The 13,790-nt window shown below is 36.5% G+C and overlaps 1 protein-coding gene across 6 annotated transcripts in view; it reads right to left on the reverse strand.

Moving 5' to 3' along the window:
* The window catches only part of NFIB (nuclear factor I B), a 223,381-nt gene that overhangs the window by 28,537 nt on the left and 181,054 nt on the right, over window positions 1-13,790 (reverse strand). For 2 of the 6 annotated variants that reach the window (XM_046664350.1, XM_046664348.1), the window contains exons 7-10: window positions 12,846-12,980; window positions 8,780-8,964; window positions 4,573-4,711; window positions 1,322-1,404 (exon numbers count right to left, since the gene is read on the reverse strand). In XM_046664350.1, the coding sequence (XP_046520306.1) occupies window positions 1,322-1,404; window positions 4,573-4,711; window positions 8,780-8,964; window positions 12,846-12,980 (542 nt within the window). Of the gene's footprint in view, window positions 1-1,321; window positions 1,405-4,545; window positions 4,712-8,779; window positions 8,965-12,845; window positions 12,981-13,790 lie in introns of all 6 variants that reach the window. The other 4 variants (XM_046664349.1, XM_046664347.1, XM_046664353.1 and 1 more) reach the window with 2 other exon arrangements.

Raw genomic sequence — 13,790 nt, forward strand, 5'->3', positions numbered from 1 at the left:
AAAAAAAGGCAACATTCCAGAGAATTATGTTGAAAAGCCAATGGCTGGCAAAACCACTAATTATTATTTGTTATTTTCATAACAGTGTACAGATGTTTTCAGTTAGTTCTCACTCTTTTGTTTTGTTTTGCTTTTTTTAAACCTGGCAAAACGTCAAGTATCTTGAATAAGCTATCATCTATATGTGATTTTCTCGGAACTCTGCATGTGGTGACCTTTAATATATCCAGTCTGCCACCTTGGTCTGCAACTGGGCAGGACTCAAGAATTCCACATAAAGCACAGTTAAGATAGTCATAATAAGGATAAGCTAAGTGGACAGTTCTAGAGTAAAAGATGCTGCTGGCATGAATACCTGTCCATACTTACTACATATGTAAAAACTCATACAATTTACATTATAAATGAAGAGCAAGTTAGTACCAGCTCCTTCTTATTCATTATAGCCTATTTTTCCCTATGTAATATTTTGCACACTGTTAATTTCAAATTGCTCTATCAGAACTTGAGAGCAGCAAACATATGTATCATAAAATATATTTAAGTTCTGAAGTATTTAGAATTATTTCTGTCATCCTGTAACTAGAATCGTGGGATTTCAGTATTGGTATGGTCCACGCTTTGGACTGTGGCTAATTTGTTTATAAGCCACCATTAATCCTGGCTGTATATTTTCACAGTTTGGGTAAACACTTCATTTGCATTAAATTTACAGCATTAATGAGATGTGAAATTTAAAATGCTACTTGAAACATAAATGATGTAAGAAAGCAGAACAAAAAAAAGTGTTTTATCACATCTGAAATCAGTAAACCAATTTAAACCTATTAAAATAGGAATGATATGTCAACTGAGATTTTAGCTTCATAACTCATCTTCTTGGACTAAAATACCAAAATGAGGAGTAAAACATCTGGAAAATATGAAAGTACTCAACAACACAAATTGTGTACTGCTTGACTCTAATTGGCTTTTAAATCACTTTTCAATTTTTGTCTTTGGAAGCTATAGGCTAGTAACTTCTCAATAGCCAATAGGACTGGGAAAAATACTCTTTGGCTGAAACACTGTTATTTATTCATCGATGTTATCGATATATGCTACAAAGATGGAAAAGGTCTTGAGCCAATTTGAGAAACCCTGTTCAGAGAGGCAAGAAACAAAGGATAAAGGAGAAAATATTTTGGAAAATGAAATGATCGATTTCTTTCTCAGAAGCCCCGTGAGCCCCGTTCTGAGTCCAGATCTGAGAGGCAGCATGGAGAAAAGCACCAGTGCAAAAGCGTGGCTACACCATCACACCTGGGGGAAACTTGCCCACCTGTTGCTGATGTAGGAAGGATGGGTCTCTTGGGCTTAGTCCCACATATCGATTGGCTTGAGATGTGCCTGAGGCTGTGTAGGCTGATTAAGGAAGAACAAAAACAAAGATAAAAATTGTGAACTATCAGAAAGAACACCCTGTCCATGTACAAGAAACCCAGAGAAGTGGGACTTGCAACCAAAAAAAAAAAGTGTCCCTATTTCTCTTTTGTCTGAGTGAATACCAAGTGATCTAAAAGAAATGGGAGTTGACCTCAAATCAACTAGTTTATCCCCCTCCCCAAAAATCTATCCAGTAAACCACATCCCATCCTTTGGTGCGGGCATCTCACACTTACGTGCTCCGGTTACAGTCTTGCAGGAGTACCAAGGACTGGCCTAAACAGAAGGATGCTTTTCCTAGAGGTACCTTTTCACCAGATATTAGTTGCCTAATAATGGAATAATCAATGATGGTCTGTGATTCTAAATGTAAAAGCAGACTGAAAGTCTCTTAGGAAAAAGTGAAAGCTTTTCATAACGGGATTTAAGCAGACATGCTTGATGATGTGGGATGAAAATGTCTTGCTTAAAAGTCTTACTTCAAAAGAAAAGCTAATATTACTAACATGAAGGAGAAGCCTATTTTTATTATATCATATAGACTGAATTATTTCAGTATTTTATTTAATGTAAAAATGACCTTAAGTTTGATTAGAAGTGTTTTGGAAAACACTTCTTTATTTCCCATGAGCACAAAAAGTCGATTTCTTGTGACTGGTCGAGGAAGGGAGTTGACGGCATCTTTTAAATACTTGGCCATCAGGTAGTAAGTACATACAGTGAATACTTAAATTATTATGGTCTCACCTTGCAAGTAGTTTTTGTACAAGTGCTATTTGGTACAGAGAGATTTTTCCAAAGACAAGATCTCCCTGTTCCTAAAGATTTTGTTTCTTTTCACAAGGAAAGGACTACTGTATCTTCCCAGCACTAAGCAATCCCATTGCTCCATGGCAGAATAAGCAGAACTATTCCACCACATGTTACATGTAGAGGTTGGAAGAAAGCTAAAATGTTTTTCAACCATCATATTAATGAGGAATCCAAGCATTAATTTAAAAAGGCATTTTAAAAAAAAATCAATACGTTAATTCTGCCATATACATTTGAAGGACTGAAAATTTGATCCATTGAGGCTTTTTCAAGTCAACATTTTTAAAACAGTGAAGATGCTCACAATTTACCTTTTAATTCTTCCTGAATAAAGGGTTCATGCGGGGGCAGCCATAGCAGCCAGTGGCCTCTACTCAATCTCCAGGTCTCTAGAATTCAATGTGCTGTAGCATGGACAGCTGGAGAACAGCCTCGCCCATACAGAGCAGACACCAAGTCTGTGCTACTCTTTCTTTTCAACCATGAGAAAGTGGTTTCCTTGGCCTCTGGGTTTTCCTTAATTTTATTCACTTATCAATTCAATGACTAATATCTCATTATCAGTGGTGCCTAGGGAGCTGGAGCTACAAGATTCTTTATAGGAAGGAAAAACAACTCACTCTATTTCTTTTATGCAGAAGTGGAAAATGGACTGAAGCAGCCATCGTTATAGAACCAAGATATTCCTTTCGAATATTTTGGAATTTTACTAATCAAATCAGATCGCTTTTTGATCAACCTGTATATGAGTTTAAGAAGAAGTTATTAACAAACAGGCTGATGGTACTACATAAGTGAGCTGTGGTCGTTCGGGTCTGACCTTCTCTTCAATCTCATCTACTAATGTCACTATAAAAACAGGTACCAGAAACTTCTGGGGCTTGGTTTTGATCACTTATCCTGTGATACTCTTTCAACTACTTTTTTAAAAAATCTTCATTTTCTATTTGCTTTTATTGCTGACTTTGCTCAAAGATGCCAAGACATCCACTTCTAAAATCTGGACGTAGTATTTTAGTGGTTGTAATGTATACAGCTAACCTTTACAACAAAAGAATTTTTGGTCTTCCTTGACTGGATCTCATCCATCTGTGCATTCAGGCAAGTGTTCACTAGTGTAGGACCCTCTACCAACAAACCAGTTACTAAGCATTAATAATTATTGATGGGCATTACAAGCCTATATGGATTTATCAGTCTATGGGCCTCATGAATTTTGAGGAAAAAAATGGTGAATTCACTATACAGTCAAAGTACTGCCGATTTTTCTTGTAGGGTTCTTTCCTAGGTTTCCAGAAGCCACACACACAAAAAAAGAGCATCTTTCCAATGGCCAAGAAAGAGGAGGCCAGTGGTGCCTCCAATTGTCTCTGTAATTTCACATAAGAATTTCCAGAGCATGGGGATTTTCTTGCTCTAGGAAAGAAAATAGAAGTTTTGGGAATTTAAGATAAAAGTATAATTGGGGAGGAGCATGCTAACCCCTCCTGACTGGAGCTTTATCCATTGTACTTGACCAATCTGTGCATTCCAGCTTCAGGATGAGGAAGCCAGTAGTTTGAATGAAGCCAATGAAAAACTGTATAATAATTCCTTGTGTACTCATGAGTAGTCTATATGAAGAAGCAAAAGAATCATCTGGGTATTTGGTATGTGCTATGTAAGTTCACTGGCTGAATCTCTGACATTTAATACATTATGGTCATGCTAAAAAGCATACTACCTAATGTACCATGATAGGCAAAATAATCAAAAAATTTTTAAAAAGTTGCTGACAATGAAAGTGCAGGTAGCTTCCATGTACCTAATACTAAGCTTTGAAATGTTTTCTGCACCCAACACTGTGTGACTGTTTCTCACAATGACATAACCTATAGTAATGCAAACATGCAACCATCTTACAGAGCATTGACTCAGTCTGCCTTGTGAAGGGCTTGATTTCTATAGGAATGCTCCAATAAGTAACAATTATCTAATCTCTCTCTGGTGATATAAAAACCTTGTACACTGCGTCATGTTAGTGCATTTTCGATGTATACCTTGAACGAGCAGGCATGACTTATTATTTTTGCTATAGCTATTTACTCAAACAAATAAGCTTCTCCCTTTTCAAATATGATGTATGGACTGAAATTTGATAAGAGAGAGCGTGTGATTGCCAGGCCACATACATGCCTGCTAGTTCCACATAAATGAGAAATCTCCATCTGGTCAGGTAGCTGGAAAAGTTGCCGTGTTTTCCGCCTTGGATCAGATATCCAATGGCGCCTTTGATGGACATTTCTCATTTCCTACAGAAATACTTACTGGTTGCTGTAGGTGAAGCTGCCTCACCTTCAGTGGATGTAGTGATGGGTTTAGTATCTGTCATGGTCAGGGTCACAGGTCGCACTGCACTGGGATGGGGAGAGGGTGCCAAGACAGGAGTGAAATGGCCAGGCACTTTCCCTACTACTTGACCACTGCTGTTAGGCTACAAAACAAAAACAGAATGCCGGGTGAAACAATCCAAAAGGCAGTCATCGTGTCCAACAACTCCACTCAGCATACTTGGCCATGTGGACCCTGCACTCTGCCTGGAACTGCCACACAAGCCCTCTCAAGTCCGAGTCAGAGAGGCCAACCAATGGTTAGTAGTCATAGGAAGCAGCAGCATTTAAAAGAAAGTCTTCATCTTCAAAGCACTTTATAGAGGTTAATTTGTCGTTACAACATCCTTGAGAGCCAGGCAGAACTGATCCTTTCATTTAGGAGCCCAGAAAACTCAAGTGGAGACTTAAATACTTAGCCCAAGGCTAAAATGGAAGTCCTTACTAAGCTAGTGAGAATTAGAACTGGTGCTTCCTTCTTCTCTCCTCTTCATTTTCTACAATGACTCAGTTTTGGCTTACAGTATACCATTTTCACCTAAATGATGATACCACTGACACAAAGAAGACAAGAATGTCTAGGAGATGAAACACATCAAACTCAATAATTTCCCTCATTTGTAGTCAAGGCCCATTCTTCTGCATACAAAAATGCGAGCTCTCACTCACACACAGGTACACTCAAACACACACATCAGGCAATTTAGATTCTAGGATCTCCACGCAACTTTTGATGATTTACTAATGCTAGTACATAGAATGATATTTAAAGCATTTAAAATTTCAGATCTATACAACGATATAAAATGCTGAACTAAGTCTGACCTTACACCTACTAATAACAGATTCCCAAAGTAAATTAAAATGTGCTGAAGTGAAGCAGTGGGCAATTAAATATACTCTGTTATTTGAGTTACTCTTCCACTGTTGAGCGTGGAGAGTTACACAAAACATTTATTGTTGACATTTGTGGGAATTAACTGAGAAAATCTCCTGGGCAATGATAGAAAAGATATTATTATCTGAGTTTTAGCCCTGGGTACAAAAATAGTATCCATGGTAGGAGACAAAATCCTAAGAGTACACTGTTTGAAGAAATACTAGAATGTATTTTTCTAGACAGAGAATGCTATTTTTAATTACACTCATGCTGGAATTCTCCACTGCATGGTGTACATAACAATTTGCTAGCAGGGTATTCGCCACAAATATTTAGTCTTTATAATTTGCACTGCTAAAGGCAAAGAAAGCAATGAAGCAGAATATTTATCTAAATACCTGCACGGAAATTACGAGCAGACATTTCTTTAGAGAAAAAGATGAACAGCTAATAACACTTAAATACCGTAACTTAGAGACATGAACTAAGTCTTCACTTGGGTTCCTCCGAGGCCACCATTATTTCTTCTAAAAAGAAAATGGACTCGTTGAATATCCTGACTATTCATCACAAGTAATTTTAAGTATTTAACTTTATGTCAGGAAAATTGACCAGAGTTTCCCCCTACGGAAACCTGGGACAGAGTTACATCTTTAAACTAATTTTATTTAAAATATTCCATTGAATAGCATGACTGTCTCACTGTAATTGGTGCAGTAGCAATGTAATTAATCTCCAAATTGCCATGGGGGGACAAGGCATCTCCGTGGCTTGACTGAACAATCAAAATCAGTGCAGTGCCACAGGATATCGGGAAGGAACAGCTGACTACAGGTAAACAAGTATTCATTTTTTCCCATTTTTAGAGCTAAAACGGTGAAGATCAAGAGTCCTATTTTGAAATGCAAATTAATTGCTTTTCAGTTGGTGTTAAAAATCAAACCAGATATAACATTCTTACAAAAACAATTCCACAATTTACTAGAAGACCTATTTTTCCTTCCAAGGAGAAAAAGTGGTGTGTTTCTAAAGCAGACCATCATCTTCTGGTTATCTGAACATTGCAAAAGACTGCTTTATAGATCTCACTCAAGAAAGAGGAACGGTCTGATTTTATCACCGGTGGTACATTTGGTGGTAGAAAGCATTTCTGTATACTGCGTTCACCGAAACAGTCTGACAGGACCTACCTGAAAGCATGGAATAGAAGAATGACAATAACGTTAAGAAAATGCTGCCACAGAACATATTCCCTTGCCCGTGCTGTAAACTTTGTCTACTGGAACTGAACTGACATAAACCAAAAGGCATTTCTCTCATTTAAACATAAGAGAAGTGAGAAAGAAAGAATTCCCAAGTCAATACAGATAACTCTTCTGAAACTCAGGGTCAGAAGAATGGAGGCGTCATTTCTTTTCAGTTTTCTACTAGTTCAGACAGATGAAGTTTCGCTATAAAGCTTCTCTTTTAACACTGTTAACAGATGAACTTTCGTACTGTAGATACGAAAAGAGAGACATCTATCTGAAGATGAAGTTGAACAGCATTAGGAAAGGATTATCCTACTTAATACATTGTTCCTATTATACCAAATCCTGAGAGGGGATTTTTGTTTTTAATTGAGATGATTGAGTAAGATATTTCCCTTAGAAGCTGGATCCTTACCTTAAAAATATGAAGAAAAACTGAGAACACTATAGGCAGATTATCACCTAATATGCTCTCAACTTATAAAGAAATTGAAATATACATAAAACAAGCACTGAATAATTAAAGAAATGCATAACACTAAGGGTCTGATTTTAATTTGCATAATTTTTCCCCTAATGGTGCCTAATTAAGACATCAGTTAAAAAAAAAAAATCCAATGGAACTCTAAGATTTTCCACACTGAATTAACGTTAAGGACTTTTAATGGATGTCTTAATTAGACTTTGTTATTCATGGAAATTCTACACAAATTAAAATCAGACCTTGTGTGCACCGTTCCCAGCTGAGTCTAGCAAAACGCTCTATGGAACTGAGACTTTTGAATCGATGCTCTGACAGCAAATTTTATTTCTAAAATAATATACCAAGAGCCCATTGTTTTACTTAGTAATTATTACTACAGTCATTAAAAGTGCTACACCATTTGAACATTTCCTTCTAAAATACAAAGTTTAACTTCAAATTCAAAATTCAAGAATGATGTACTTAGTTTAGTACTATTAGTAAATGGAACTAAAGATACAGGTAACTTTTTAAGTAACCCAAAAGGCGTTGGATATGTTGTTATTCAAAATGGAACATTCAGAAAGGACCACTTTGTTCCATTTTAACAATTAAATTAAGACCAAAGGGATTTTTTTTTTCAGATCTCTGTTAACTCATTAATGTGCACATACTATTGACTGGCATCTTAGCAGCTGAACAGCATTCATGACCGAATGTTTATGAAAATCCCTCAGAGCATTAAAAGGTATAATAAGGAGTGAACAAGAGTCTTACAGGTAAAGCAGCAAAGCCAAATACCAGACCATAAGATCAAAACGACATGACAGAGTTTGGATATTATGATTACTGATAGACCCAGCTTTGGCACACTCTGCCTGATGGTGGAAAATTGTTGTATACGATTGTGTAAATCCCTACGAAGTGACTTCTCCGTAGAAGAACCCACATGTTTAGGGCACGAGAAAGGCACATGAGTCACTACATTTACACAATGAATCCCTAAAGCCTCTGCACAATGTTTACCAAAAAAAAAAAAGACACTTCTGGTAATGTCACTCATTATTAAATGTAGTCATGTCTGTGCAAGGAATATTCAAGGAGTCATCAAACACTGAAAATGTTTACATTACCAAAGCTTATTTTAATACCTAATAGTTGGTCTATAAATACAACTGCAGGTTCTTTTGTGTGTGTTTATTTTAGCGCATACCTTGCTCCTGCCTGAAATAAGCACTTTTGTCTCTGTGTCAAACCAGGTATTTCGGAGGTGTGAACTCCAACTCGGAGGTTTTTTGTCACTCTACGTTCTAGATAAACTTTCTCTTCAGTCAATGAAAATCCAAAAACATCAAACCAAAAACATCTTCACAAATGTGCCCCTTTGGGGCAACACACTTCCTACCTGTCATTCAGCCACCTTTAAATAAAAAACTTATTGAGTCACCAAGCAACTTCCTGAAGATGCCTGTGAAAAGCTTGATGTTCTGCCAGACACACTGAGTAAGCTTCATGCCATAGAGTTAGACCTGTTCCATTCTCCCTTAGGCTCTAATCTTATTTTCTCTCTCATTTTTACCTGGCTGGTTTGCGGACTGGATGGGTCATAAGAAGGTACATAGTTCTTCAGAGTATCCTGAGGATTCAGGTGGGGAGGATATCTGATTGTTGGATGAGAGAAGTAGCTTGATGGGGCCGGAGGAAGGATAGCTTGTGTTGGAAATGGCAACGGTGAGGGCGGAGGTGGAGTCCGCGTAGAGATGACTGCAGAAGACAGAAAAGCAAAGATGGACTCGTGAGTGGTTTTCCTTACTGCTCTGCACCGATCCTAAAGAATGCTGTGAAACGGGAAAACTGAGAGCTGTTTGATTTCTTCCCATGATTTAACCAAACTCTCCTAAAACAACAGTTAAACTCTTTTTCTAATTCTCAATGCCAGTACTGCTAAGCGCATACACACAACCCCCACTCTAGGAAACTAAGAATCTTGCCTTCTAGATCTATGAATGATTAAAAAAAGAAGTTTCTCTTTTATAGGTTAAGACAATACTTCATAAGACATTTCTTTAAGCAAAGTTATTTCCCATCAGAACACATTCTTTGATTAGAAAGTGTTTGCCTCGTTAAAGTCCAGACAAAGTCAGAGCATTAATTAGAGGGCAGGGGACCCACAAGTTCCTACCAAAATTCAAAACAGAAGTGTAATGTAATTTTAAATAAATATTTCCCTATATCCTAGCTGGTGGTTGGTAAGAACGGAAGCTAATAATTAATAAACAATAATGTCCTAAATAATTACCTGATCACTGTATAAATGCTTATGAACATTTGGACACAGAGCCTGGGAACTCTTTCTCCTAATGAAAATGTTCCTTTCAAAATCAAAAGAGCTCTATTCTATAACCATTTTTCTTCCTGGTCCAACTTTTACTACGTGTAGCTTAAAATACATTATTAAGACCAAGAATAAAACCCACAGAAATGCAAATTTAAACTTTCATATTGGCATATTAACTTACCCATAAATCACATATTTTATAAAGGGAAATAATACATAAAACATACGCAATGTGGACAATGTTTAATTGTACTGTAATTTTTAAACATTAGTATGTTCATAATTTATTGTTTAGTTTCTGAAATATAATTCTTAAGTTTGAAAAATTGGGAAAGAATATAATTGCACAATCATTATCTCTATAATGTTGAGGGAAATAATCACATAAGTACAATTTAAGAGCACCAACTAGCACATGTAGAAATAAAGACTAAATGTCTGTTACTATTTAATAATTCGATCCAAATGATAGGAAATTACATGATAAATTTTTAGTGCTTTATGAGACAACTTAGCAAACAATATGAAAAATAAATTCTTTCCATGACCTATAAATGAAAATCATCTGGAATGACTTATCTCCAACCTTAAAATTATGTGCAAAAAACATATATGTACTTTTTAAGGGATATTGCTTATCTTCCCCAAAGAAAGCTTTTTCAGAAAATACAAGAAATTAAGAATGTCTATCACAGAAGAATCATAAATTCAATTTTATGGTCATAACTTTGCTCCCTGAATATCCAGGGCACTCAGAATTCTCTGGATTGTTGTTACAATGCAGATTCCTGTCCTAGCCACAGACCTACAGGATGAGAACCTCCAGGGTGAGGCACCAGAAAGTGGATTTTAAATAAGTGCTTCATGGAATCTCTCCACATACTGGAGTCTGAGCATCCTCTATCGAAGGGGTACATTGCAGAGAACAACTACATATTTCTTAAAACAAAACTCCTTATTGGAATATTACTTTATTTAAGAAATATACACATTTGTAAGTATGCTTTAAGGAAATATAAACACCTAAGTTAAATTGGGCATCTTTTTACTTAGTGTCAAAGTGCTCTTAATTTCAGCTCAATTTAACCATGATCCTCATTCACATCTGTACACAAACCCTTGAAGGATCTATACACAGTTCTATCTTGGGTCCTCTGGGCCTTGAGATCAATTTGGCATCCATAGTTTTGGAAAAGATCTCTTTGCAGTTGAACTGGCACATATCAATTCAGAGCTCCAGTCTCGGAGCTCTCTGGTACTGTGCTCACAGAAGCTGCAGCTGGTCTGATATAAACTGGGTAGAGTGTAGTATTTCAAACTGAAAGTAAAAATGGCTACTTTATCAATAAAAGTCACTCTAGTCTTTTAAAAAAAGAAAAGCAAAATACAAGGCAAAAAATGTTTCCTTTCATTATGAAAGAATTCATACACACACGTATATGTATTTCTTGGCTACATTATACATTTGTACAAATACATACGTATTTGCAAAGCATTCCTAATTGTCTTCTTTCTTCCAGCCTTGCACCTTCCAATACATCCTTTATAGTCTCATTTGAAAGACTTTTTAAAAATACCATTTTAATTGTGTAACTTCTCTGCTGAAAATCTTTCACGGCTCCCTACTGCTCGCAGAAAAACAATCCCATCAATATCCCATGTTTATACGGTCCTCAAGTGCTTTAGGACCGAGTTGTGCCTCACTGCTTTGGCCTCATCTCTGGCCATTCTCTCCTCTGGCCACATTAAGATATTTGTGGACCCTTGGATATATGGCAGTTCCTTGCTGCAATGACCTCTACCCTTGATACATGCTGTTCACTCTGCCTGAAACGACCTTCCTCCTGGCTGCTTGTTCCTTCTTGCGATGAACTCATTCTTCAAATTTTAGTTCAGAATGCATTTCTTCCAGGCCTCTAATCCTCCACGGAGCATCTAGTCCTATTTAGCTTCCATGCCTACCTCATGATGTGGTCCTTTTGTCTCCTTGCTATACCATGAGCTCTTTAAGGACAGAACCTGTCTCTCATGACCAATGGGCCTACCACAGGCCCTAATATATTATATATTGAACACACATCTGGTAGAATGTGGAAGGCTTGTCTAGGTCTCGCATGGTTCATTATACAAAAATGTACTATTTATCTTTTTCAAATGTTAGAAATATGAACATTTTAATCAGGTGTCATATAAACGGATGATTTAACTGCTAAGTTAATTTTGTCCAAATATTCAACATTACAAACCTATGAAACAGTTACTCATTTTTTCACCTATATTAGGAGTACAAACAATAAATGTAATTACACCACATTTGATTTGTATATTACTCTTAATTTCACAATTTTCTTAATGATAGCCATAAAGGCTATGCGTTTTTTAATATAGTGAAAATACGTATCAACATGCACTTAAAAAGCTACATAAAGACCCAAGCTAAGGACTTTATTTTAACAGATGCTATATCCTTTGGACAAAGGTTTAAAAAAAATTCAATTTGTTTGAAAGATAAGGAATTGTCTAAGTATAAAGTTAAAGCAATTTGAGTATCACTGTAAATATATTTCTATTTAAAATTTTCTCTATCTAAAATTCAGTCTACTGCTCTCGAGGGCTTATGACTAATAGGTTGAAAGTACACAGTATTGCTTATTAATTATATCTCATTTTTAATTTTTGAAAGAGGATTTAATATTAGTTGTTAGAGTACAATGTGAAATACTGGATTCTTTTTCCTTTTTAAATTAAGATTTTAGACATAGTATTGAGTGTACTTGCCTACAGGAAGGATTTCTGCATATAAAATAATTGTCAAAGAAAAGTATCTCTTTTATTTTTCTGATTAATTCCACTCCCAAATAAGTAGTTTAAATATTGATTTTTTTAAATATATAGAAAATAATATCTATGGAAATAGTGGTTGTGTATCTTAACAGCTTTGGAAATACATTAAACTCAGCAACATACTTAAGTACATCTTTCTCTTAGTAAAACATACAGAATTAGGACCAATCCTGAAGGTCTAGTTAAGATAATTATGTATACTATATTTTCTAATTTCTTGTGATTCTAACCTTTCCAATAAGGCAATTTAAAAATACATACAAAAATCTTATTTCATTGTATGGCTTCAAAAATCTTTTTCTCATGTTTTGATAAGAAAATATTTGATCCGATTGTGACCCTCCCTCCTTTGGTTGAGAAAATACGGTCAGCATTGCGATTATTATGAACATTTGCTCCGTCCCTGAGGGAAAGGCTCTGCAAACAAGAGGGAGGCTTGTCCTCTATGCTTGAAACTCCTCACCACTGTGTGCAACTCCAGGTATTCCGGGATGGTGGTGCTGGGGGAAAGTGCTCAATCTGGGGGAAGAATCCTGCGGAGATGTAGAGCTGAACAATGGCTTTTCAGGCTTCTTCATAGTAGTCGGAGAAGACATATCTGCAAAGGAAGACAGATGCAAAGAAAGCTTTATGACTCTCTTCAGCTATAAGGTCCACGTTAACATAATAAAAGATCTCATTTTCCAGAATTTTATGATTTTTGTACTTTTGGCTCTTACAAAATATATACTGAGGGTCAAAGATCCAACTATATTGGAGATTTGAAATATCTGTCAGAAACAATCTCCATTGAAGCTAATCCAAGGCTTCACCAAAATGATCACCAGAATTATTCCTCTTACTAAATAAATCTGAAACTTCTAAAAAATCAAGTATCACGTTTCCCTTGGCCCCTTGGTTCACATCAAGGTCTTTTTCACCTCTGCATTTCATTCCCAGATTCAGACAATTTGGGGGTTTGTCTGTTGACCTGCTGACTACACTGTCGAAAAAACAGAGGAAAACCTGCTGCAAATGTGAAAAACAACCTTTGGGTACGCTGGTAAGTGTATCACTGATTTAATATCTTTTACGGAAAACTCATTACTTGTTTAGCAAAAAATACATTCCTTAATTTGCTCATCCTGCAAATATTTATTGGGTTCCTCTATCTGCCAGGTAAAGCAAAGATGTTATGAAAAATAAAAATAAATTGCTGCTGTAGGGACACTCACTGTCAGTGAGGAGGAAAATTGTAAGAAAATGGCTGTCAGCAGTGGAGAGGGAGGGTGTGTGCTGAGAGCAGAGGTGGGTGATGTTTGCTGCTTCTTCTCCAGCCTTACTCCCAGGGGCAGCGATCAACTCAGCCTCCCCAGGTTAAGGAAGGTGCCCACAGTGGAGTGAAGCTTAAAATGCGATGGGGGATGAC

Source organism: Equus quagga, chromosome 6 (assembly GCF_021613505.1).
Source record: "Equus quagga isolate Etosha38 chromosome 6, UCLA_HA_Equagga_1.0, whole genome shotgun sequence".
Taxonomy (NCBI): Eukaryota; Metazoa; Chordata; class Mammalia; order Perissodactyla; family Equidae; genus Equus; species Equus quagga.